The following is a 26,387-nucleotide window of genomic DNA, read 5'->3' as shown; positions in this document are numbered from 1 at the left end:
TTCTTTTTTTTTATTCCAGTAAAGAACCGTAAGGAAGCATGTGGAACATTTTTTAAGACGCCTCCCTTCATGTAAATTAGGATTCTAATGCAAACAGGTCTGGCAACCTTCTTTGTTGGACTGTATGATAGTTAGTAGTTACTTTCTGTTGTGTCACCTTTATGATTAAACATTTACCCCATTACTGAGTTGAGATATGCATGTTTTAATATGAGAATCAATCAAAGAAGAAGAAACATCTGGATCGGACGTACGAGGTATGTCAATGGTTAAAAAGGACGCCGGGACGATTATGCTGGAAAAAGGTTATCCCCATACAATAACGATATTATGTGGATGATCGTCAAATGGCACTAAAACATAATAAACAAACAAAAAATAAATTGTAATAATGGTAAAAACTACCTCACCATCATAGTAGATTTTAGAAATGCACTAAAAAACATTATTTTTAAATGCATTTATATTTTATTTATGCAGCTAATTAAAGATTATTTGATTGTTTTTCACTAAAAAGGATGTTCACTTAACTAAATGTAATGTGTGTTTAAGTGCCAGTTTTAAGCCCATCTGAATTATCATCAGGATGATGGATCGAATCACATTCTCATCATTAAATGACTCGTGTGCATCTAATTAACATCCACTGATAATGTGATGCTGGTTTCAGGCAGAGAGGTAAGTCTGACATCCCACCGAGTCTGTGTCTTCGTCGTCCACATACAGCTCCATGTCTGTCCTCATGCTGTCTCCCGAGACTTCGCTCTCATCGTCCTCGCAGCCCACGAAGAATCTGGGAGCGCCACGCCGGCTCTCGCCCGGGCTGTTGGGCTCTGACATCACAGTCCCCCGCGGCAGCCTTCAGCGTCCCACCACGCCATCGTTCACCAACACGCCGCCGGAGCGGGCCGCCGATGTGGGGGTGCGAGGGGGGGAGGGACGGGTCCACTCTGCCGGTGCTGTTACAGCAGAGCTGGTGGGTGACGATGGCGGTGCGATGAGGGTCGCTCAACACCTGAACGGCTACGTGGGGGAAACGGCGGTGCTGCTCAGTCCTCTGCAACGACGACGCTACGTTCTCATTCTTCACCCGGAAAATTCACATCTCGTAGAGGATTTTCTCAAAGAGGCTTCAGCCGCTCGGGAGGCTGCAGCTCCGGTTATCTGACTGCCGTGATGTCTTCCATTTTGTATGCAAGACTGACGGTCCTGCAAGAGTAACAACACTAATTATTCATGGCATTTTCATTCATGGTGACCCGAATCAAAGTTAGAGGCCGTGTTCAAAATGGAATGACATTATTTATATCCTGTTATACTGATTTAGTGTTTTTGTTATGGTTTTTACTGATTTCAGTTTTTACCATGTGAAGTGCACTTGAGAACCTTTTAAAGAGCTATTCAAATAAAATGTATTATTAGTAGCAAAATTGCAAGGACGCACACTTAAAAGCAGTGTTTTTTATTATTGTGAACTCTTAACAAATGTCATGCAATGTCTGGTTTGCTTCTGATTTCATTGAGATTTTGCAGCTTTCATGTAGACGTTGTATAACTTGTTATCACTTAGTTGTGAGTAAAAAAACAAGCTGTGAATGTAATTTTTTCAACTATAAAATGAAAGAATACTATGTCTTGCTCGTACTCCACTGTTACACATTTAACCCTGATGTCTGGTGATGCAAAAACACACAGCAGGGGAGTCGGCTGGGATGTGCCTTTCCATCCCCACTAAACATTAGCCAGGCACGGAGACCGAACCACGGCTACTCATTACTCCCTGGCACGCTACGAGACAGCCGGCTGAACAACAAACCGCGTCACCATCGGCCACAGTCGCTCCAGGGTCAACGATTTGCAGTCAAAAATACTTTTATGAGGACAAGCAGCTGAGAAAGGGGGTCCAAATGAGATAATAAACAAACACACAACTGTCCCAAAGCCTGAAGGGAAGTTCAGCTGAAAAATCACAAGTAGGACTCCAAAAGAAATGAAGGATTTGCCTTATTCGCTCATGATCCCGGTGACCAAACCACAGCTCATCTTTCTGGGATTCACAAATAATAGTATGATTAAAAACTTTATGAAAGTCAGTTTAGAGAAAATATTATTCCAACTATTTTGATGATAAAATACAAATATTGTGTATTTTGTTTCTTTAATGATTTAAGTTGAATATCGGTCAGAAAAAAATAAGCTATTTAAATTTAAATTGATAATTTTGATGGGCACTATTTTTTAAATGATTAATCAAGACAATAAGCCACAGATTAATTGATAACAATTTGAACATGCAGGCTGAATCAGTTCAAAGGAGCCTTTGTGTGACTGTGATTATTAAGCTTACTGCTGTCTTCCACCAAATAAATGTTGTTGGGGAGAAAAGGTCATTAAAAAAGCTGTAAAGACGATGTGAAAAAGACAGATTTGAATGTTGGTCATCCATTTAAGGCAATGGGAATAAGAAAACAGGAGTCTGTGGCTGTTTAACATTTCTTTATAAATGTTTAACTGTTGCCTGGTACCCACACACAGAGACATTTATTCTTACTGCCGCTTTGGCACGGACTTGATTTAAAATAAACTCTTTCCATGCCTAAGTGGATTAGTGTTTCAGAGCTTGAGCATAACAGTTAATCTCTTCTATTACACCTGCTTACGCAGCCATAGCTCCCGCTGAGGACGCCGAGGTCGCGTCCTTTTTACTCTTTATGGGTCTCTGGGGGGGTTTGGGCGACCCGAAGGTGCACTTTACACTTGACATGTTCATGCTACATTCCTCTGCCATGGGGGTGAAAAACAACGTATCGTATGCAAATATCTCATCTCCTTTCAAACTCCCGACACAATCCGGTTGGTTCTGACACCGTTTTCATACACTAACGCCTATTTTTACTGATTATTCTTCCCTAAAATGTTTATATACCAACGTAAAAAAGCCCAAACAATTAATTGATTATGAAAATAGCAGCAGATTCATTTTCTGTTAATTAGACTAATTAATTATTCAACTATGTTGCAGCTCTGGGGCAAAAAAGTTGTAAGTAAACTCCAGTTGACAAGCAGAAATGCAACAACGAGACGGGGACACTTCTGCTTCTCCCTTCTGACCGCTCACTTTCATATCAAACACAATAACAATCACCGGCTGAGTTGGATCGTTATCACCCTTTCCTCCCTTTTCCTCCCACAATCGATGCCACTCTGGTCTCATAGCGTCCTCTACCCGACCTTGGACCAGATGACTCAGGACACCTTGCTGTGACGGGCTCAGACAGCTCGTACAGAGCGCTGTGCCCAGATCTGCTCCGGCCTTTAACCACGCAGACGGTGGAGCCCGAGTCTGCAGGTTTTAAGCCACAGTGATGTTCATAACCTCCTTTTATTCTTTTAAATGCTGACACCAATCATTTCTATAACGTGTCTTCACATTTGACTGTTTTGAAGAAGAATAAATAAAAGGATGCAGCATTTTAAAAACCAGAACTTCATTTAAAAATATCTGTAATTTCATTTTCCAAACGGACTTGTTACTTCAACCTCAATGCATTTATAAGGGGAATTATTGATGATTTATTAGTATTTTTTATGACTTGAGATTCAGTTAACATTGCAAAAATACAGCCAGTAGAAATGTCCTTCATACTTTATACTTTGAGTACATTTCAGAGCCTGTACTTTTTCACTTTTACTTGACTAAAGAAGTTTAATCACTACTTTTACCACTGTATTTTTGGACACAAGTATCTGTACTTCTACTCGAGAAGAGTACGTCTGCACTTATGTCTGAAAACATATTTTCAGTGTAAATTTTTACCTAATAATAAATAAACATTTATTATTAATCAGCTAATTATTTTCTGGTCTTTAAAACGTTGAAAAACGTTGAATAATTGCTGATGGTCGTGATACATGTTCTGCTTTGGTTTGGAGTAAAATCGAGCAATAATCCAGATTATTATTAGATTAGATGTCAACGTGAGAGACGGGAGGGTGGGGATTATAGAAGAGGAGGCTTGGACCAACTGAAGTCCTCACAACAAACATCACACAATTAGCTGAGGAACGAAAACACAAATCTCCCAGCTGAGCCGAGGCAGGATGTTAATCTGACCCATAAGAACCAAGCCTTCGTTACATCGCTACTTTACGGCAACAAGTCAAATCACGCGATGTAAAACAGTATAACTTAGCAAATGGATGCTATAAACGAAAAAGACGTAACGTTAGATGTGTTGGGTCGTCAACTAAAATAATACAAATACAAAATAAAAACTCTTCTACTGGCATTAGTATATACAACACGTGTCTGGACTGCCCTACATGGTTAACTGATTTATTTTAAATCACGTTATTTGCTCTTTTTAGCAGCGCGAAACACAGTTAGCTAGCGTTAGCTTAAGTTAGCATCTAGCTAACCGCTACCCCCAGCAGGCTCGGCGATGTAAACAAGTGTCCCCACTGCCATTTTGTCCGCATTTGATGCTAATTGCAACGGACGTCTGCGCGATTATTAATTATAACGACTGAAAACGCGTCGACGATATTTCATATCTAACGAGTAACATTGAAAACAGTGAACTTACAGTGCGGCCGGGAGGTTTGTATGGCTGCCATCGGCTCGCTCCTCCTGACAGTTTGCATGTGAAACCAATCTTCTTCTTTTTTTTTCCTTCCCAGTTTGACGCACGTTTGATCGACATCTAAAACAACCAATGAGAGAGCAGGAAACATCGCGAAGGCGTTAGGCTTGGTAGCCAATCAGGAGTCGATAAGCAACGAACAAACTCGTCTGGCGGGGCAGAGCGTGACTGCCCCCTAGCGTTTAAACTAATAAATAAATAAATAAATAATAAGGATAATCATTATAATTATATTAATAATAACATTAATAATAATTATGCTAATAAAATATAAAAAATATTCTTCTTCTTATATTATTATAATTATTATACTATTATGTTGTTATTATATTTTAATAAAACTAAATATAAAAAATAACAATGATTTTCATTTAGAAAGATTTTACATATCCTTCGATGACCTTGAAATATATATTTATTTGTTTATTTATAAATACACAATGTAAATACGTTATAGAGTAAGCACAATGGCTTGTTTTCATATCTTGTCCCTAGGCAGATAACATAGAAAACAAAAGAACAAAGTAACATACATACAACACCCTCATATTTAATTTGAGGGGCAGACAAACACTAACAAAAACAGACAAGACAATGTACAATACAATGTAAACACAGCATTTTTTGAAAAGGTGACCTTCCGTCAGTAGAGTGTCAGCAGAGCAAACCGCCCGCCTGCTGCTGCTGATGTAAGAGCTAATACTGACGTCAGCGTGTCTGAGTCCGCTTGACCACCAACGCCACCCTGACCCTTACAGAGCTGCAGCATGCAGGCCTCATAGGGCTCTGCAGGGTCATAGTATGAAAAGAGCGCTTTATAAACAGCATGTTTCTAAACAAGGCTCTTCTATAAACCATACTCAAGAAGAAGAGAGCATGCACTCTCTTGCGCAAATATTGTCAGTACGGAAACAAAATGAGCTTACACTAAAACTCAAACATGGCGTTGCATCACCTCGGCTTGTACGCACACGAAACAGAGTATAGCTTGTGAGATTTTCAGCCAGATATATCCTCCACTACAGCTCCTGTCACAAAGAGTCTCTGTGAGGAGGCCCTCCGCCGCCCTCCGCCCTCATATGGCTTCCATTTACCCAGAGTGTTACGCTCTCTGTGACTTACAGCAACAGGTCAGACTGGGACAAGGAGGCTCATTATGAATGCATGTTTCGGTCTCTGTACACCTCTGGTCTCTGGGCCCCATACAGGACCTGGCGGGTTGCTGGCTGGCCGTTAAATACAGAGTTGTTCCCTAAAAACGGCCCAACAGATAAATGTGGAGGATGAGGCAACGCCGAGCTCGTACAGGTCGAGGTGTGGCTTTTTGGAAATTTCCACATAAAAGGTCAAGTGAGGGCTTCATGTCATTCTATTCAACGTGCACTTTTTTTACACTCTGAGAAAAGTATACAAATCATAATGTGAAGGGCTTATATACCTTAAGAACCTTCGCTAACCCCACGGAAACTTCCATTTCATCTCAGAGGGGACAGGCAGACATATTCTCAAGAACAACTTTTCTCATTTTGACAGTGTAATGGAACATTTCTATATCCAATTGTAGTAATTGTTTCTCTATTCATTGTATCACTACAACAGATTTAACACCACACAGTATTTCTCCATCTAACTAACCAATATTTAGACTTTGCACCACAGATAAATGTGGTGCTGGGAAACTGTTAGTCCTAACAGTCGACCCGGCTGGACGCTGAACAACAAGTTACCCTGTTTTCATCCTGCTTTGGTAGAAAGAAGTCTCACTTGTTTTTCTAAACGATTCTTCCTCCATCAGACTGCGTGCACTCTGACGATTTATCTTCTCTCTAGACATGATGGTCTTTAAACCCGTCTTGTTTTTTATGGATCATCTGAATGCTTTCACTGGTTTGTTTTAATGGATACGTAATCCTTAATTTGTACCTTAAATAAACTGGACATTTTAATGAAGATGCAAATTTGATTTAAAGCTGTGAAACTCCACAAATATGGAGGAACCCCATAAATGTGCACGTTAGTTCACATATTTAAACTGTCTTTCAACCTTCACTTAGCTCAGCTGGTAGAGAAACTGCTCCTCAATTAGGAGGTTGATGGTTCAAATCTCATGTGTTCTGTTGTATTTTCCATCTGTTGACTCTCAGAGGACTCTGGTGTCTCTTTTTGTGAAAGGGTTAGTCTTGGATTAGCCTTTTAAACAATTCATTTTAATTAAATTTTAACAATCGTTTAAAGGGACTTCATTGTTTCATTTTTAAAGAAAAGATGCAACAAAAGCTGGATTCAAACCAACAACCTATCAGTTACATGACCTGCACTTCAACCATTGAGCTAATGCTCAAACCTCCAAACTGTGATTTAAATCAGGCTCATTAAAGACAGGCTTCTAACAGAGAACCTTAATGAAACAGGCAAACACAAAGAGCAGAGGAGGGAATTGACCCCACAACCTTCAGACTGTGAAGCAGTTTCTCCTCCAGCTGATCTGCCATCTACCATGGAAACACTTTAATGGGAGGCAACAAAAATACTTAGTTTAGGGAAGAAAACATCACGGTTTGAGTTTAAAATATCTCCATGTTGGCTTTACATTTCTAACGGGACTCGAACCTCCTCCGTGCTCACGTCCTTTCCCCTCGGTCTCACATCGTCTCCCTTGTTTGGTTTTATTTTATTATTTCATCTTTTCCATTAATGCATGTGGCGATTTGAGAGTCTGATGGGGCCTTAGGCAAAAATTCCTAACTTCCAACCAACATTCATCACCATTATGTTATAAATAATCTGCCCAAACAGTGTCTTGTCCAAAAAACGTTTTATTTTGAATATAATATGAAAGAACAATACAATCTAAACTAACTTCAATAAAGTGGAATACTGAACTTACTGTTGTCATTATCAGCATTTGGAGGGAGCCCTTCATCCTTATCTTTTGCTGCTATCAGGAACGTCCTTAAAAGTCCTGAGGAAAGTTAAGAAAGTGATATAGTTTAGTAGGCTACATGATACTCAGCATGTTGTAGGTTAGGCTCTATACACAACATTAAATCAACCACTAGATGGCGCACCAGACCACAGAATGTCAGAAGAAAACAACGCCTGCCTGCCTGCCCCTCCCCCCACGCAGCTAAGATTTTTAAAACTACTTGATGAACGAGCGGCCAAACCAAAATGAACCTAGCACTGAACGGAATGTGGCTTCATTCTAATTCATTGTAAATACTTACATAGCAAATTGGTGTTTGCTACGTCCTTCATGTTCTGATATGTCATATATAGCTAAATAAATTCATTTGCATTCTTTCAGCCTGCTAGCTAGCTAGGTATTCAGCAGCTGTAGGTAGCCTCATCTCAGTTGTCAAGTACTGATCGTGAAAAACGATATGACTTTCTCAACCTTCACTTAGCTTGGCTGGTAGAGAAACGTCTCCTCATTCTGAAGGTTGCTGGTTCAAATCTCATGTGTCCTGTTGTATTGTCTTTCTGTTGACCCACAGAGGACTCAGGTGTCTCTTATCGTGAAAAGCCTATTTTTGAATAAGCCTTTTAAACAATTCATTTAAATTTAATGTTAACAATCCTTTAAAGGGACTTCATTAAAAGAAAATGAAAAGGAGCCACAATTATCCAAAGCTGGATTCAAACCAACAACCTATCAGTTACATGACCTGCACTTTAACCATTGAGCTAATGCTCAAAACTGTGAACTTCAAATTAAATCAGGCTCATTAAAGACAGGCTTCTCACAGAGAACCTTAATGTAACAGGCAAACACAAAGAGCAGAGGAGGGAATTGACCCCACAACCTTCAGACTGTGAAGCAGTTTCTCCTCCAGCTGATCTATCTGCTATCTACCATGGAAACACTTTAATGGGAGGCAACAAAAATACTTAATTTAGGGAAGAAAACATCACGGTTTGTCACAGAGTTTAAAATATCTCCATGTTGGCTTTACATTTCTAACGGGACTCAAACCTCCTCCGTGCTCACGTCCCTTCCCCTCGTTCTCACGTCGTCTCCCTTGTTTGGTTTTATTTTATTATTTCGTCTTTTCCGTTAATGCGTGCCGGGGATGGACCAGTGGTTCAGGACTCCGACAGCCGACGTTGACTCACTGACACCTGCGGGTTCGATCCCCGCCCCAGGTACGCCACACTGGAGAGCATGTGATGGATGAGTGTGAGGTTTCCGTTCAAATAAACAACAACCTACCGTTTCAAACTTGCGATCAAAACCCCGTTCGTTGCGCTTGCGTTCATTTCAACTTGCGTTCATTTCAACTTGTGAATTTCCGAATTTCATCAACATCAACCAAACGAGGAGGAAACAGAACAAGTAAGTGAAAGAGAGCCCAGGTGGTTGAGCTAGCTAGCTAGCTTGACGGGTACTTTTTTTTAAGTGTGCTTTTTTTAATCTCTTTAAATTAATGTCTTTTAAACCCATCTTGTTTTTTATGGATCATCTGAATGCTTTTAGTTAAAAACTGGTCTGTTTTAATGGATGACAAATAAACTTAAAATGTAAAAACTTACAACTCAAAATGTAGAGAATGACATCACAGATATGTAATCCTTAATTTGTACTTTAAATAACCTGGACATTTTAATGAAGATGCAAATTTGATTTAAAGCTGTGAAACTCCACAAATATGGAGGAACCCCATGAACGTGCACATTAGTTTAAATATTTACATGCTTTTACATCCTTCACTTAGCTCAACTGGTAGAGAGACTGCTCCTCATTCAGAAGGTTGATGGTTCAAATCTCATTTGACCTGTTCTATTTTCCATCTGTTGACCCTCAGAGGACTCAGGTGTCTCTTTTTGTGAAAAGTCTGTCTTGAATAAGCCTTTTAAACAATTAATTTTTATTTAATTATAACAATCCTTTAAATGGAATTCATTGATTCATTGTTTAAAAGAAAATGAAAAGATGCAAGAATCTTTGCCTCTACGAACCAAATAACCCAGAGAGGGTGTTCAACTTTAACGGTTACTGAAGAAACTCAAGCTTTTAAACAGTTTCAACACGCCACGTGAACGCCTCTGGTTAACCCGGCGCCGTGTGAATGGTGTCAGAAAAGCCATATAAAACATGCACAGGACCTCTTTGAGAGGGTGAAAGATATGCGAGGTAACGTGGCGGCTAATGAGTCCAGGTGTGGAGCAGACCCAGGCCGGTGGACGTGTATCAGCTGTTTCCAGCTCTGCTCGGCGAGGAAGAACGTCTGTTCTGTTCTCCACCCAAAGGAAGTCAGCCTTCCAAGGGTCGAGCGTTCCGTTCTCCTCTCGACGGGGGAAAAGGTCACGACGCGCGATCAAGCAGATCGTGGTCAAACCTTCAAGTGATGGACGATGTGAGCGAGAAATGCTTGGTCATCAAAAAACTAGAATGACCACCAACCAGTCAAGTTGGTGGAGCCAATGTCTGTATATACTTGGCGCTCTGGTTTTCAGTTTCATATCCTGGCCTGCATATAGTAGATTTGTTTCCTCCCATCTCTAATGTGATTGGGCTTCTAACCCTCAACAGAAATGCATCGATTGAACACAACTTGAGCTGAAAATCTTGAGCTCCAAAATGTCTCTACACCTACAAAATGTGTTTTCTAAACTCAACACCATGCAGCAAGTTTGACCTGTTTTATTTGACCTGTTTTATTTGACCTGTTTAATCTGCAGACTCCGATAGGAGGCACGTTGCAGATTTATTGTCTCACCTGCAGCCGGAATCAGAAGCTTGTTTCTGATTCAGCTGAGGCTGCAGAGAATGAATAAACCACGTGTTGCTTTCAACACACGTCCTCCCGAGAGGTTTTTAACAAAATCACCTTTAAGAAAGCCGTCCTGGCTGCAGTGAAGCTCCTCAGGTCTGACAAATATTAATGAAAGTAACATGCCCTTCCATAATTCAAGGTCACCTTTACAGCTAAGTCTTAAAGTCATCTTAGTGGCTAACTAGCTTTGGTAGCATGATAGCGTCCTGTCAATCAGCAGGTAAGCCCCGCCCCTAAAGCATCCCCTGCTTTCTGGTCTGGTGGACTCTAAATGGACCATAATGTACTAAATGAACATCATGCTGGATTGAAGAAGACTTGAAACTAGAGATTGAGACCATAAACTCATGTTTACAATGTTTACTGAGATAATACATCAAGAGAGAAGTAGGACCATTTTCTCATAGACTTCTATACAACCAGAGAGGAGTCGCCCCCTGGTGGCCAGCAGAGAGAAGTAGGACCATTTTCTCATAGACTTCTATGCAACCAGAGAGGAGTCGCCCCCTGGTGGCCAGCAGAGAGAAGTAGGACCATTTTCTCATAGACTTCTATACAACCAGAGAGGAGTCGCCCCCTGGTGGCCAGCAGAGAGAAGTAGGACCATTTTCTCATAGACTTCTATACAACCAGAGAGGAGTCGCCCCCTGGTGGCCAGCAGAGAGAAGTAGGACCATTTTCTCATAGACTTCTAAACAACCAGAGAGGAGTCGCCCCCAGGTGGCCAGCAGAGAGAATGCTGGTTAAAGGCATTTCAGAATTGGCTTCACTTTTCATAACCGGAGGTTTGCCACCTGCAGACAGCAGGCAATTAACAATATATTAACTCCTCTCTGTTAGACTGTGAGAAGCACAGCAAACAAAATGTAAGTGATAGATAATGAGTTAAAACATTAATCATCGGTTATGCATTATTACAGAAAATATGCGCAAAAGCAAACAACAACCTTAATTGTTTGTTATCGTTCTCTCTTTCCTGAACAGAAAATGGCCTTTTAATTTGAATGAAAGGAGCTTATGAATAAATAATATCTGCTGACTCCAGCTGTGTGGATCTAAGACAGAAAACTACAGACACAAATATAATCATGAATCACTCACAGTTCACCGTTATTCTGATGTCATTGCAAAATGGGTTGCTGAGGTTCATTTGGAGTGGAAAATGTCTTGAGTTAATATAACATTTTTTTAAAATAAATAACCCAGTTTTGTAGCCACACCTTGAATCCAACTCTCCAGACAAATAGTGGAAAAATACTAAACATGGGCAGAAGGGAATGTGTCACAATCAGGCCAGAGACCCTCCCCTCCTCTCTGAGACCTCCAATTACTGCTCACTATTCACATTCAAATCCAGTGAAGTCGAACCCATGTGGCATTCTCCTCTTTCCATCCCTTCAGCCGCTCATAGCATGAGCAATAACGTACGTAAATCTTTGACCGGCCCTGAGTTCAACTTGGCACATAAAAATGGCTGAAAGCTGCCTCGTTGATTTGAATGTCCTTTCTACTCTTATTCTACTTCTGCGGCTGCACGCATCTTTATCCAGCCTATCCAGGCGCAAAGCCACGCCTCTTCCTGTGTTTCCGATGGGACTTCATTACATGTGATGTTTGTCGATTTCAAAGATAATTCTGCAAGTCAAGCAAAGCCGCAGCTTGTCATTCATGGCACAACTCAAACGGGATGAAACTATTCTTTTTTCTCTCGCCATCGACAGCAGTATATATGTATTCTTCCGAAATAAAGGTCCACTTGAAGGGGCGGAGCTTCGCCTTGCACCATTAGGTCCATGGTCTGATGAGTGGAATCAGTGAGCATTAAAGTAATTTAGATTCCACTAATAAGTACAAAAGTTGGAGGTGGGAATGAAGCACAAAAAACAAAACCCAACTTAAGTGGAACAGTGGCTGCTGTTGGAAATGGAGCATTACTGTCATTATGTCCCACTTAAGCTCAATCTGGCCTCCCGTTATAAGTTAAGTGGGGCTCATTTGTATCCGTAGCAACAGCATTTTTAAGGCATGTTGCCGTTTCCTGTCCAACAGGCTCTCGGTGGTACCCGAGTGAAAGCAGCTTTGTCTTCACGTTTCTCTTCAGGAGTGAAGGCGAGCCGATGGAGGGAAGTTTGAGTCCGGCGGTGACAGCAGGAAAATAGAAATGTGGAAATGTGTCACAGTTGATCATATTTATGGGACTCGGACCCGGCAGCAACCGCCGCTTCTGAAGACTGAAGCTGAAGTGCCTTAAACTTGCATTCTCTTTGCTGGTCATCAGGGGACGACTCCTCTGGTTGTTAAAAGAAATCTGATTGCATATGAGTTTATGGTCTCAATCTCTAGTTTCAAGTCTTCTTCAATCCAGCATGATGTTCATTTAGTACATTATGGTCCATTTAGAGTCCACCAGACCAGAAAGCAGGGGATGCTTTAGGGGGCGGGGCTTACCTGCTGATTGACAGGTCGCTACCACACTACCAATGCTAGTTAGCTACTAAAATGACTGGGATTGGGATCAGTGATGTTTGGTGTTTGAGGTTTATTACGGCCTTACAGTTATCATAACTTTTAAGCTCATTAAAAAGTCAAGAAGGTGGATTTAAGGTGGATTTAACCCCCCCCCCATCTGATTCCAATTGACCAATCTGATTATCCAAAAGACTAGAGGATCAGGATTAGAGGATCATTACCTCATTTCCACCCAGCGGTTCGAACAGAATACGCCCCCACCCCATCCAATAAGGGGAGACCAGTGTGACCGTTACGTTTCCTTCAAAACTAACTCGACCACCTCTGAGGAACTGTTTGAAGCTGCTTTTATTTTGAAGGCGGTATTCATACAGGGAGCCTCATACTTTGGCGTGAGCAGCTTGACGGACGGCGGTATTCCCCCTCAGAGGTGTGACCACCAGACCTGGTCCCAGTCCCCTTCCTTTGCATCTGCATCTGCTGCTGCTCACTGGGACTTTTAAAACTCACAACCCGGAGCTCAGCCGACCCCAAACATACACCACAGAAGAAGAGTTTGAAGGTATTTCTACAAACAGGTGGGCAACAACTTTGATTTATTTATTTTTGGCATATTTTATGAAGAAATGTGGAAGTTGCGAAAAGGATGTTTATAAACCATGTGCCTGTGTATTAAAACAGCATTTTAAGAAATATAGTTCTGATTTCTTATTTTCTTAATGTATAATATTTGAAGTCACATCCTTGTTATTTTATTTTAGTACACTTTATATTGAGTTTGAGTTTAAACACCATTTATTTTGTGGTTGGTATTAATTTTCTTTGCTCAAAGCCAAAAACAATATTATAAAAAATAAATAAAGGGATTGTATTTGTGTTTTGCTTTTGAAAGCAGACATTTTTATGCAACAGTTAGTATCTTGCTATCTGTGTCATTTATAGAATAAAAACAAGAGCGGAAAAAGGGGAAATAAATAAACTAAACTTGTGATACCAAACAATGTACTTTGATGGGATATAATGTTTCCATCTATTATCAAGTCATTTTTCCGTTTTTTATTCTATAAATGACACAGATATGATAGCGAGATACTGTCCGGTGCATAAAAAATGTCTGCTTTTAAGTGAAAAACACATTATTTCTTTAAGTTTAAATCACTACTGAGTACCACAGACTTGTATGTTTAAGTTGATTATATTAGATTCAGCAGATTCAACAACAGCTGATGAAAGATCTACAGGAAGTCAATAAATCTTTCAAATCTGCACCAAATGATTCTGCATCCCACCAGGGAGGCGTGTCACTGCATCGGACTGTAAATGATCGTACGTGACCCAACTGAAGTGTTTGAACCAAACTGATCGTATGAGAAATGTTCCTCGTGTAGAGAGCCACACCTTCCCCATCGTGTTTCCCCGTCCTGCTGCCTGAATGTGGCCAGTGTTGAGACGTGATGGAAAGGCTGCTGTTGACATAAGCCCCGGGTGTCGTCAGAGCTGCCACAACACAGCTACAACAGGGTGGGGGGGCAGATCTGGTCTTATGGTGCCCCGGGTCTCTCTGGGAGTGGTGGACCTCAGCGAGCTTCTGAATGAGCTCAGTGTGGAGCTCGGCCACCGGCGCGGCTCAACACACACACGCCTCGGCTGCTAATGAACTGTTACACAGTGGGGAACAGCACAGCTCAGTCCTGGAGGGTCACTCCCTCCGTGGTTTCAAACACGTTTCACTGTTTGGAGAGAACGTTACGAGGGGACCTGAAATTCTGTAGTCAGGTCGGCGAGAACGTGCACTCAAAAGTTTGGAATCAGTTGTTGGACTGATGTTATTTAGAGAACAACGTATTATGTATAATTTAAATAGATTTGGCCTCAAAGGGAAGAAGAATTAAAGGCTCAGTGTGTAGGATTTTGGGCGCTCTATCAGAGAAAATGGAATATAATAATCACAACTGTTATTCATAGTGTTCAACTGCCTGACCAAAAAAAAAATCATTAGCTTCGAAATGAGCCCTTAATATCTATATTGGGAGCCACCAAAGCCACTTTCATGGAGTCCAGACGGGCTCTGGTTCTGAGAAGTGAAGCCAATGCCGAAGTGCCTTAAACTTTGCATTCTCTCTGCTGTAACGTTTTGAGTTAAAACATCTTAATTTGGCGGCTTTTCCGAACAAATATAAATACATTGTTGATATGCATATGCGATTGTTTGCAACTAAGTCAGCATATATTTATTTCTGCCAACCCTTAAGGTCTCCATGGCACCCTCTAGCCATCCCATGAATACGCTTCTAGATCTGCCACTGCATAGTAATAAAGGATAATACCTGCATTTTAAAAAAATGAGTTTGTTTTACACAAGGGAGATAGAAGAGATGTTGAGCAAAGAATGTATTATTGTGCTGAGACTGAAATAAGACATTTATAGTTCATGTGATCGTACACGTGATGCCTGAAGTTTGCACGTGCAGCCGAACAAATACACAAAGTGAAATTGGGGAAGTCTCAGGGAGGAGATGGAATAACGGCAAACATTTACCGTTGAAAGAACTGGAGCTCGTTGTTCCAACACTGTTGTAATCACTCAACCGGCATACGGACGTCACAGAGATGTGGCCTTTGTAAAGGAAAACTGGACTCATGTCTGTTTGAGGCTGTAAAGGTGGAGGTTTTGGACCAAGTTGAAAAACTAAACGACTCACTCGGGGTGTTATGATTTTAAGGATGTGAGCCTCCCTCCTCCCAGGGAGGAAGAATGTTGTCAGGACCAGAAGCATATTCATAAAGACAGAGTGGGCATTCAGGTCCACTGTAGCTCGGCATCACGTGGTTCCAATGAATGGTTGGAAGGGGACTTTGTTTGGCGTGAATCTGAACAGAGAAAGACACTTTTGTTTGAACTGCTGCGTATTTAAGGTGTAACTTCACCTGAGTCCACCAAAAAAAACACAAACAAGGCAAGGGGCTGAGAGATGAAGCCACGCCTACTTTCCGTATGATGGAAGCCTTGGCGCATCGTCGCCAAACACGACAGATACAGTAGCGTGGAAAATATCAACATGGCATAATCCACAGTACGGGACATGGTTTTCTGAAAAGGCCACTATGAAAGGATTAAAACATGGACAACTGTCACCCTGGTAGCGACCTGTCAATCACAAGGTAGCCCCGCCCCTGCTTTCTGGTCTGTTGGACTCTAAATGGACCATAATGTACTAAATTAACATCATGCTGGATTAAAGAAGACTTGAAACTAGAGATTGAGACCATAAACTCATGACGACAATGTTTACTGAGATAAATATAAAACATCTTAAATTACAGATTTTTTTTAATTTTTTTGGCTAATTTTCCTCTTTTATATTTCAGGTAAAACATGATAAGGTGGATTGTGTTGCTGTCTTTGTGTCTACATGCCAACTTGGCAGAAACTGATTACTATTATGATGAGCGCTTCATCATGGGTAAGAAAACACTTCTCCTACATGCATGTCACTGCCATAATCAGCAGCCTAGTGTTTGGAGTTCATTCACCAGGTCTCTCTTCCACAGACCCGGAGGATGTGCTCAGTGTGAGCATTCCTCTGAAGGAGACACAGCACCCTCTGCTGGGCGCTACCTTGGTACTACCCTGTTACTTCGATGTGAGTAGTAGTGGAGTTGTTTGGACTTACATGGACAAAACAATGTTCTGAATGAATGCTAGAGCATGCTAGATGCTTTTTTGTCTGCTGGGTGTGTGAGCAACCGTTTGATCGAATTAGCTTATGTGCAATAAGCAGACTAATGTTTCCCACATTAGGACCACACTATCCCCGACCCCGGAGCTCCCACCATCGCTCCCCTCGCTCACCGCATCAAATGGAGCCTCGTCACCAAAGAGAACGTCACGACCATCCTGGTGGCCTTGGAAGGACAGGTGCGAGTCAGCGAGGCCTACCTGGACAGGGTTCATCTGCTGGGCTACCCCACGACTCCTACTGATGCCAGCATCCAGATATCTGAGCTGCGGTCCGGCGACGCGGGATACTACCGCTGCGAGGTTCAGCACGGCATCGAGGACAGCCACGACAGCGTCCACGTACAGGTCCAAGGTGCGAAAATGAGGAAATTATTCGTTCATTCATTTCTTTGCAATATTTCCTACAGTTTTCCTCTAATTGATTGCAAAATTCTTAGCCTTAGTAGCCTTGGCCTATTTGACACAGAGTCACTTGACTCTTGAACTCACAGTGCAAATGCAACTAAATTTAGAAGACATGTGAATTTAATGTCACGATTATCCTGGCCAAAATGTGAGTGGACGGTGGTATTATTCACCAAAAGATGTACTTCTCAGTTAATGATGTACTTGTTTAACTCTCTATCTAGGTTTGGTGTTCCACTACCGGGCCATCATGGGCCGCTACACTTTGACTTTTGAAAAGGCGAAGGCAGCGTGTGCCCAGAACAGTGCGGTCGTGGCTTCACCCGAACAGCTTCAAGCGGCGTACGATGATGGATTCCACCAGTGTGATGCTGGCTGGCTCTCTGACCAGACAGTCAGGTATGATTATTAAAAAAACACATTTACATGACAACTGAATGGATACATGGCTAGCGTTTGCTTTAGAGCACCAACAGGAAGGGCTTTCAAAATCATCTCGGTGTTTTCAAGTTCATATTCTAATTTTGATATTGACGAACATTTCCATCTGACCAAAGGTACCCAATCCGTGATCCCCGTGTGAACTGCTATGGCGACAAAGAGGACCTGCCCGGGGTCAGGACATATGGAGTAAGAGACCTCAATGAGACTTACGATGTCTACTGCTTCACTGAGGAGATGACAGGTATGAGATCCACACTGCTATGTCTCCTTTTGTGTTTCTTGTGGGAATTCTTTTATGTTGTTAGGTTTACCCTTAACTTTAACGAACCTTGCTCATCTGCTACAGGCAGAGTTTTCTACACCGCTTCAGCTGAAAAGTTCACCTTCTCTGAGGCTGTGGTGGCATGCTCCAATCAGGGAGCTCAGTTGGCCACCACGGGTCAGCTCTACCTGGCCTGGCAGGGCGGGATGGACGTCTGCAACGCCGGCTGGCTGGGAGACAGGAGCGTCCGCTACCCCATCAACATCCGTCGGCCCCAGTGTGGAGGGGGTCTGCTGGGGGTACGAACGGTTTACCTCCACACAAACCAGACAGGATACCCACTTCCTGAGACTCGCTACGACGCCTTCTGCTACACAGGTACGCCACCAGTTAGAAAAAGAGTGACACGGAAAGCATTGTCCTGTCCATTATTTTTCACTCATTCTTACGACAATACACTGTATTGTGTGATTGATTGAATACAACCCCCAATTTGCCAACCACCCACTGAAACACTAGTATACTCAAAGGGGTTGTAAAACACATGCATTCAAACTAAAAAACAAGTGTTATGCCCATGCAATCGGCCACTGGGGAGTGAAAAGTCAGCATGGCAGCATAAAACAGGCAATAAATCACAGCAATCATGAAAGGTCCTTGAGCATGCAGCCATAACTGGCTATCCAAAAATTAGGCAGTTTACTGCAGCATAATTTTAGATTAACCAAGGACAGACACAGAGGTGCACAATCACTCACAAACGCACGCAAGAAAGCCCAATGTATGAAACAACAAAGCCACAGCTACAGCAAAGATTTCCTCACTAAACACTCTCCTAAATCCCCTCCAGACTCCCCTGATGAGGAGGGTTCAGGTATTATAGAAGAGGGAAGTGGTGTGCTGAGTGTTACCACGGTGACACGGAGCCCAGATGTGTTCTTCAAGAGGATGACGACCGAGAGCGAGGCCGTGGGAGAGGTGGTGACTCACCAGCCTACCATTGTGGACTTCACCTACACAGAGAGCCCTATCGAGCTGCCGCTGCCTCAGCCGCCAAACGTCACTGAGATCGCCATTGACCTGATTGAGCCAGCCACTGCCCGGCCAGACACAGGCAGAGCGCCCGGCAAAGGCTTTGTGACGCACCCAACTGGTCAGTGACACTGAACTGCATGTTGTGATGTTTGTATTATCACATAGAAGGTGTCCGTAAATAATAGTGTCCCTTGTTCCTCTGTGAAGGCGTGGTCTTCCATTATCACTCAGGCTCCAGCCGGTATGCCTTTACCTTCGTTGAGGCCCAGCGGGCCTGCCAGAGTGTCGGAGCCTCCATCGCCACGTCAGAGCAGCTTCAGGCGGCCTACGAAGCTGGATATCACCAGTGTGACGCAGGATGGTTACTGGACCAGACTGTAAGGTAAATGTGAAAGGTTTTCCCAGAGCAGGAAGTGAGAGTAATGTCCCGAAGACGACACGTCATCATGATTGTTCTGTTCTAGGTATCCCATTGTTTTCCCTCGAGACAAGTGTGCTGGAGATCTGGGGGATCAACCCGGAGTTCGGTCATATGGTTTGAGGCCAGCAGATGAGAGATATGACGTGTACTGCTACATTGACGGGCTCAAAGGTAAGACAAAATGTTTTGCTTAAGTTACGCATTCCTCTATGCAGCCCAAAAACATTTCCTCTTCATTTTCTCCACAGGTGAGGTCTTCCACGTGGGCTCCGCTGAGGGTTTCACCTATGACGAGGCTGCTTCTAGCTGTCAAGAGCACAACGCCATACTGGCCTCAACGGGAGAGCTTTATGCAGCTTGGAAAATGGGATTGGACAAGTGTCGTGCTGGCTGGCTAGTGGATCGCAGCGTCCGCTATCCCATCAACGCCCCCCGCGCTGAGTGTGGAGCTGGGAAATCAGGAGTGCACACTGTGTATGCTGGCCCCAACCAGACAAGCTTCCCTGAACTTGATGCCAGATATGATGCGTACTGTTTCAGAGGTAAAACGCTTGACCGTTATCTGTAGGGCTCATTCAGAATGTTTATTGCTGTCATTATCCATTCATCATTTTCTCTTATTGTTTAATTCTTACAGCGGATATTCAACTTATTGCGAATGAAACTGGACTGAACATCACAGATATCCAGGAGGCCCTCATTAACCTCACATCAATTACTGACTTGTTGAGGCCTGGTAAGCTGAACAAATGACTTTCTTGCTTGCGCAAATGTCCCTTTAATTTCCAATGTCCCTCACTCTTTGTTTCTCTCTCTCTTTAGCTGTTCCTTCCATTGTTGCTCCCATTCCTGTGGAGTCTTCAGGTTCTGGCTCAGGCTCAGCAGACTTCGGCTCAGGGTCTGCGGTTGATGGTGCCTCTGGGGATCACTCGGGAGACTTGTCTGGTTCTGGAGACATGTCTGGTTCTGGCGACAAGGTCATCTCTGGCGACCTGCCTGGCTCTGGAGACCTCTCTGGTTCTGGAGATCAAGTAATCTCTGGAGACCTGTCTGGCTCTGGAGACAGGGTTATCTCTGGTGACCTGTCTGGCTCTGGAGATCTCTCTGGTTCTGGAGATCAAGTAATCTCTGGAGACCTGTCAGGCTCTGGAGACAGGGTTATCTCTGGAGACCTGTCTGGCTCTGGAGACCTCTCTGGTTCTGGAGAACAAAAAGTAATCTCTGGAGATCTGTCTGGTTCTGGAGACCAAGTAATCTCTGGAGACCTGTCTGGTTCTGGAGACCAAGTAATCTCTGGTGACCTGTCTGGCTCTGGAGACGCTGTTATCTCTGGTGACCTGTCTGGCTCTGGAGACAGGGTTATCTCTGGAGACTTGTCTGGCTCTGGAGACGGGATTATCTCTGGAGACCTGTCTGGCTCTGGAGATTTGTCTGGCTCTGGAGATCAGTTCACCTCTGGAGACTTGTCTGGTTCTGGAGACTTGTCTGGGTCTGGAAACCTGGCCGTCGGTGCCGTTGCTGAGCTGCCCAGTGGGGCATCAGGTCTCAGCAGTACAGATGCTTCTGGATCAGCTGGCAGTGGAGAAGGATCCGGCATCACTGTTGTATTTTCGGGCATTGACAGCATTTTCACTGGAGAGGGCTCAGCTTCAGGAGGACTCCAAGAAGCTGGAGAGGGAAGCACAGGAATCTTTATCTTCCCTTTGTCTGAAGCAGGCTCTGGAGTGCTCAGCGGTAGTGGGGACCTGTCCGGATCTGGCTCTGGCTCCAGCTCTGCAGAGAGTGGCTCTTCTATTGATATCTCTGGCGAAAGTGGTCAGTTCTCTGGCATGTCGTCCGGTTTCATCACCAGCCAGGACTTTTCTGGGTTCAGTGGGTTCCCATCAGGATTCTCCTCTGGAAGTGCAAGTGGACACTCAGGAGAGCTTTCGGGAAGAGGAGAAGCTCAGCTCTTACTCATAGATGGAGAACTAATCGATATGTCCACCCATACTACCCACAAGGAGTACGAGCTTGGTGGAGGCCTACTGGAATTCAGTGGCTCTGGGGACATTTCAGGCTCTGGGATTCTCAGTGGCTCGGCTTCTGGAAGTGGCTCTGAGTTCTTCTCAGGTGTGACCTTTGTGGGGTCAGGGTTCACTGAACTTACAGTATCATCATCGGGAGAGCAGGAGGCCTCCGGGTTTTTACTCTACAGCTCTGGACAGGGAAGTGGTGGACATTTGTCTGGATTTGGAAGCGAAAGTTTCATCTCTGGGTCTGGATCGGGCATTTCTGGTTCCTCATCCAGCGGAGAAGAAGGCAGTGTTACATTTTTGACTGGGGACTTTTTGACAGAGGTATCTGGAGACACTAAGATGTCTGTGGAGCTTGGACAGGGGTCAGTGGAGTACAGCGGAGAAGGAAGCAGTAGCGGTGGTGGCTTCTACTCAGGCAGCGGAGACACCAGCTTCTCCTCAGCCAGTGGCTCAGGATCTTCCTCTGGAGATCTGCAACAGGTGTTGCTGCTTTCTCCATCTAGTGAGTGGGCACCAACAGAGAGCACCACAGGACCAGAAGAGGTCCTGAAGGGGGACGAAATGTCAGAGACCCCTGTTGACGTCAATGGAACTCCCCACCCTCTGCTGCCCCCTGCAGGACTGGCTGCTCCTCCCACTGCTGCTACACCAGTTTCTGCACCGGGCGTTGTTGAAGAAACCGATTCAGTGGAGGGTAGGTCCAACTATTCTTATTTTGATTTGTCAATAGTTGTAATATAATATAATCTTTTTGACACTTTATTGTCCCACATTCTGCAAAATGGAGTGATAGCGTGTTCTGGGGGGTGGAAAGCAACATTTGATCAAACTTAAAGGACAATGCATTGTTACAGCATTTGCATCTGGTCCTCCTCCCCTCAGGACAGAGTCCCAATGGGCAATGATGCATCTCTCTTTTGGAAGTACTACCAGTGTATGTCGTTGGCTAATTTCACCTGTTCTTCTAGGTGGTTTGAACCCATGTGAACCGAACCCTTGTGGTGACGCTTCATGCACAGTAGAGAAAGGGGTTGCTCTCTGCCACGGTAAGTCCTAAAACGTTCTCCTTTCTTTCTCTGAAAACTACTGAATTCAATATTGTGTGATGATGATGTCACTTTGCATGTTTTATATTGTTGATCTGCGTTGATGGTCGATACATATTTGGTGTAATTATAGTTGCCTATCATGAATAGGTACTAGACTTACCAAAAACATCTGTTTTTTCTCTCCCTGCTGTTCTGTCCTGATGTGTTTTGCGTCGTTTTTTTGCTACGTTTTGTGTTCTTCATATTTACTCATGTTAATGATCTGGCTGTGGGTGTCTGTGTTTGTGCAGCATACTGAATGCTTTGGGTGTTTGTCAAGTATGCATCATCTCTGCCCTGAGGTATTAAAGCCTCTGTGTCACACGTGTTATCACGATCGTCTTCAGTCTATATGTTGTTTTTGGTTTGCTGTGCCGTTACGCCGCCTCCTGCTCTGCTGTATGCATGCTAAACCCGGGCAACATATGTGCTTGCTGAAAACATATGGGCGCTCTCATCCTGCTGCAATGTTAATACTGATCTTCTGCTGCAGCTGCCCACAGATTCAAACATAAACTTACTGCACATCTTACACATATAAGTTGTTCTCCTTGTACAAATTTGGTAGATTTCAGTGAATATCATATATCATCATTCGGAAACCTGAAAGACCTTGAGATAATACGATTGATTAAAAAGAAAATCAAAAATTATGATCAAAAAGGAAGTAAGACGATGATTCAGTGTGCAGTAAGTCAGTTTGCATCAGAGGTTGCAGCAGCTACAGGATTGTTGGCTAACTTGTCAGTCCTGAGGTGTGATAGTCCTTCTATCACGGCTTCACCTCCCTTACCTTCCTGGCAAACCCCCCATCCCCCACCCCACGCTGAAACAGTAGTGTCACCCGCCCCCTTTTTTGCAGAGGTGGATGTGTGCCATCCCAACCCTTGTGCCAATGGAGCCACCTGTGTGGAGAGTGCAGACTCTTACAAATGCTTATGCCTGCCCAGCTACGGAGGGGAACACTGTGAGATCGGTATGAGATCAGCTTCAGCTAATCAATACTAACAACAGCCTTTCAAAAACAACTGAAAAGAGACAGAGACATAGAGAGAGATGCTCAACGTCACCAGTTGATAGCATCATCGCTCGCTGTGGCTCTGTGAGGATTCCTGTTGGCCCAGCAGTCAAATGCCGGCATCCATTTGAACTGGGAAGTCGGAATTTCTGAGTTTCCAATCGGAAATTTCAACTGGGATGCCATCTGAAGATGACTGGGGAAGTTAAACAAACCCCACCCTCCCTGAGTGTTAAATCCAAGATGGCTGCTTCATGCTTCAACAGTAAAAAACAAAAAAAAAGCTGTAGTTTAAATGCTGTTTTGTGGCAAAATCAGTCAGTACTGTCCAACTTTTCACTTTGGACATGCTGCTACGATGTTTGTTAGCGCAAACTACCGGCGTAATGCATTGTTTGTAACTGGTATTGCTAACAATGGCTAGCGCCTGATATATTTCAGGCAAGAGTGTATCTGCCGCTGCTGATCTGCTTGTATAACGCCATGTTAGTTAACATACAGCCTTGTTGCAGCCACTTTGATGCATTTGGTCTCCAAATGCAGCCTCCGAAAGATGCAGCTGCTGGATTGGGGACATGACTAAAGACCTGGGGAATTAGCAAGCTAGTAAACTAGTCAGCTGTCCTCCAGGAAGGTAGCTAGTGTGCGAATACCACTGTTTTTATCGCTTGCTACAGCAAATGAGCCAAAATGATCACGTTGACGATAGCAATGTGCTTCCCTACAGTGTTTGGATGAAGCATTAGGCTGTTAAAATGGTTCTCTTTACAGACAGAAAGTAAAGTAGGTAAATATGAAAATACCCTTTTATGACCCTTTAGATCAGGTCATTGATTTGAAGCCAGAGCATGAATGAAGCCTTTGAATGTTACAGTAAAAGGGGGGAAATTCACAATTAGATCACCGTTAGGAAAAGCCTCTCCCAGCTGAAGCGAAGCATTGTGTCTAATTTTCCATTCAGCATTTGGACGTTTGTTTCGTACGTCACGATGGAAACGCCGTCCTTCGTAAGTCTGGATGCCAGACTGACTGACTCCTCAATGACTCACGAGACGAGCCTTAAAAACTGAAAACACTACAAGGGTTGTAAAAATTACCAAGCATTTTATCTAAAACGCAGGAAGAATGATAAGAACACACAAGAGCTTCTCATCATCGGATGCTGTGCTTGAGTTTTTCAAACCCATCTGTAGTCGTTATCCGAGTCTCTGAGACATAAAAAATGTCACTCTAAAAACACTAAACATCTGAGGGTATATTGAGGTGAAAGTGCATTCAGAACGCCTCACATTGAATGAACGCTGACTCATTGGTGTCGCTGGCTGCAGATGAGCAGCAGTGTGAAGACGGCTGGACTAAGTTTCAGGGGAACTGCTACCTGCACTTCTCCGACAGAGAGGTGTGGCTGGACGCCGAGCAGCGCTGCCGGGACCTGAACGCCCACCTGGTCAGCATCATCACCCCGGAGGAGCAGGACTTCGTCAACTGTGAGTGCTGCGATGCGAGTTTCGTTAAGAGATGGGGACGATGACAAATAAAGACTTTTCTCCCCTGCAGCTAACGCCCAGGACTACCAGTGGATCGGACTGAACGACAAGACGGTGGAGGACGACTTCCGCTGGACCGACGGGACTCCTCTGGTGAGTGAGGACTTTACTCTGGTGTGCTGCTCCTGTTGCAGGTGTGACTACAGGTCTGTTGTGGTCTCAGTGAACTACATCTGTCGACTAGGAGTCACGTACGTCCACCGATCCAGCGTTGTGTCTTTCTAATGGATTTTCAGTCTCATACAAACGGCAACTTTCTTGATTTGTGAAATTATCTTGTAAATTGAAAAATATTATACGTGTACTTCAAATCAGAATAAAAAAAACAACAAAGAAATGCACCTTTTTTCGGGAATGGATGCACAATGTGACTGGGGGTTTGAGGCACTTTTGACTCCATCTCGACTTTCATGACAATGCATTAGATTTGACACATGAAAGGTGACAGAAGTGATTGTGTGAAGAAGGAAAAACAAGTGTGTCAGCATTTACTTTGGAATTTGTTGCGGTTGAAGTACGTTTCTACCTCCTCCTCCTCGTCTTCCTCAGCAATACGAGAACTGGAGGCCGAACCAGCCAGATAACTACTTCAACTCCGGCGAGGACTGTGTGGTGATGATCTGGCACGAGAACGGCCAGTGGAACGACGTGCCCTGCAACTACCACCTGCCATTCACCTGCAAGAAAGGCCCAGGTACGCTTGTTTACAGGCCCTGAAGTGTACTCAAAGTATAAAGTACAAAGTATCCTTATGAAGGACATTTCTACTGGCAAGGTTAACTGAATCTCTCGTCATATTAATAAGTAAATGCATTAAAACTGTGGTCTCCTCAGTGTCCTGCGGTGCCCCGCCCGAGGTGGAGAACGCCCGCATGTTTGGCAACAAGAGGGAGGAGTACCCCGTCAACGCCATCATCCGGTACCAGTGCAACCTGGGGTTCAGGCAGCGGCGCCCTCCGGTGGTTCGCTGTAAAGCGGACGGGCAGTGGGAGGAGCCCCAGGTGCAATGCACCGCCGGTGAGCCTTGGCCGAGTCGGGGGGCTAGCTTGTAGAAAAAGGGTGTTATGTTTTTTGGCTTCAAACTCACTGTGGTTTGTGTTTCTGTCGCAGTGAACGCCACACAAAGAATAGAGCGCAGGAGCAGCAGGAGCCCGGCAGCCGGCAGCAAACGTCTCTAAAGGGCGGATGAAAAAGAAAAAGGGAAGAGGAATGAATTATTTAAGAACATTTGCAATCCATTTTCCATTTTAGTGAAGATGAATCGAAGGGTTTAATTGTTGGAAAGGCATCCTGGTTCGTTCCTCCGGATATATATATATATATATATATATATATATATATATATATATGATAATTTTATTGCTCTGAGTTGATTTGCATCATGTGTATTGTAATATATTTTGTTTGGTGAAGTCATTGTTGAGATACGTGTGTTTTATAGAAAACAGTCTGGCCGTGGATGTTGGTGGACGTTTTTGCTGGTTTCTGGTGTGAAATATCAAAAAGGTTTTTTTTTTA

The 26,387-nt window shown here is 43.6% G+C and overlaps 2 protein-coding genes across 9 annotated transcripts in view; one reads left to right on the top strand and one right to left on the bottom strand.

Annotated features, from left to right (window-relative positions):
* The window catches only part of ppip5k1a (diphosphoinositol pentakisphosphate kinase 1a), a 29,115-nt gene extending 24,443 nt beyond the window's left edge, over positions 1–4,672 (bottom strand). For all 7 annotated transcript variants that reach the window (XM_084010026.1, XM_084010031.1, XM_084010029.1 and 4 more), the window contains exons 1-2: positions 4,587–4,672; positions 697–1,209 (exon numbers count right to left, since the gene is read on the bottom strand). In XM_084010026.1, the coding sequence (XP_083866152.1) occupies positions 697–840 (144 nt within the window). In that variant the 5' untranslated portion in view covers positions 841–1,209; positions 4,587–4,672. The remainder of the gene's footprint in view (positions 1–696; positions 1,210–4,586) is intronic.
* An 8,603-nt stretch (positions 4,673–13,275) lies between these two features.
* LOC311018446 (aggrecan core protein-like) lies at positions 13,276–26,387 on the top strand. Of its 2 annotated transcripts, XM_084017428.1 has the most exons (20): positions 13,276–13,467; positions 16,259–16,353; positions 16,442–16,533; positions 16,692–16,983; positions 17,261–17,435; positions 17,594–17,721; positions 17,827–18,120; positions 18,593–18,895; positions 18,985–19,159; positions 19,242–19,369; positions 19,447–19,740; positions 19,836–19,934; positions 20,021–21,910; positions 22,185–22,262; positions 23,167–23,280; positions 24,651–24,809; positions 24,880–24,962; positions 25,419–25,563; positions 25,704–25,886; positions 25,980–26,387. In XM_084017428.1, exons 2-20 carry the CDS (start codon positions 16,266–16,268, stop codon positions 26,045–26,047), a joined length of 4,788 nt encoding a protein of 1,595 aa, XP_083873554.1. In that variant the 5' UTR covers positions 13,276–13,467; positions 16,259–16,265; the 3' UTR covers positions 26,048–26,387. The 2 variants fall into 2 exon arrangements, with proteins under 2 accessions (XP_083873554.1, XP_083873555.1); XM_084017429.1 differs by lacking the exon at positions 23,167–23,280 and having other exon boundaries at positions 13,277–13,467.

Source organism: Eutrigla gurnardus (assembly GCF_963514095.1).
Source record: "Eutrigla gurnardus genome assembly, chromosome: 1".
Lineage (NCBI taxonomy): Eukaryota > Metazoa > Chordata > Actinopteri > Perciformes > Triglidae > Eutrigla > Eutrigla gurnardus.
Note: the sequence above shows the minus strand (reverse complement) of the source record. Positions and strands in the feature narration are given on the sequence as shown.

Excerpts from the sequence above, each read along its gene's own strand:
- LOC311018446 (XM_084017428.1), top strand. The coding sequence starts at position 16,266 with ATGATAAGGTGGATTGTGTTGCTGTCTTTGTGTCTACATGCCAACTTG. Across the intron at positions 16,984-17,260 it reads CGTCCACGTACAGGTCCAAG|GTTTGGTGTTCCACTACCGG; the intron begins GTGCGAAAATGA and ends CTCTCTATCTAG. Across the intron at positions 24,810-24,879 it reads GGAGCAGGACTTCGTCAACT|CTAACGCCCAGGACTACCAG; the intron begins GTGAGTGCTGCG and ends TCTCCCCTGCAG.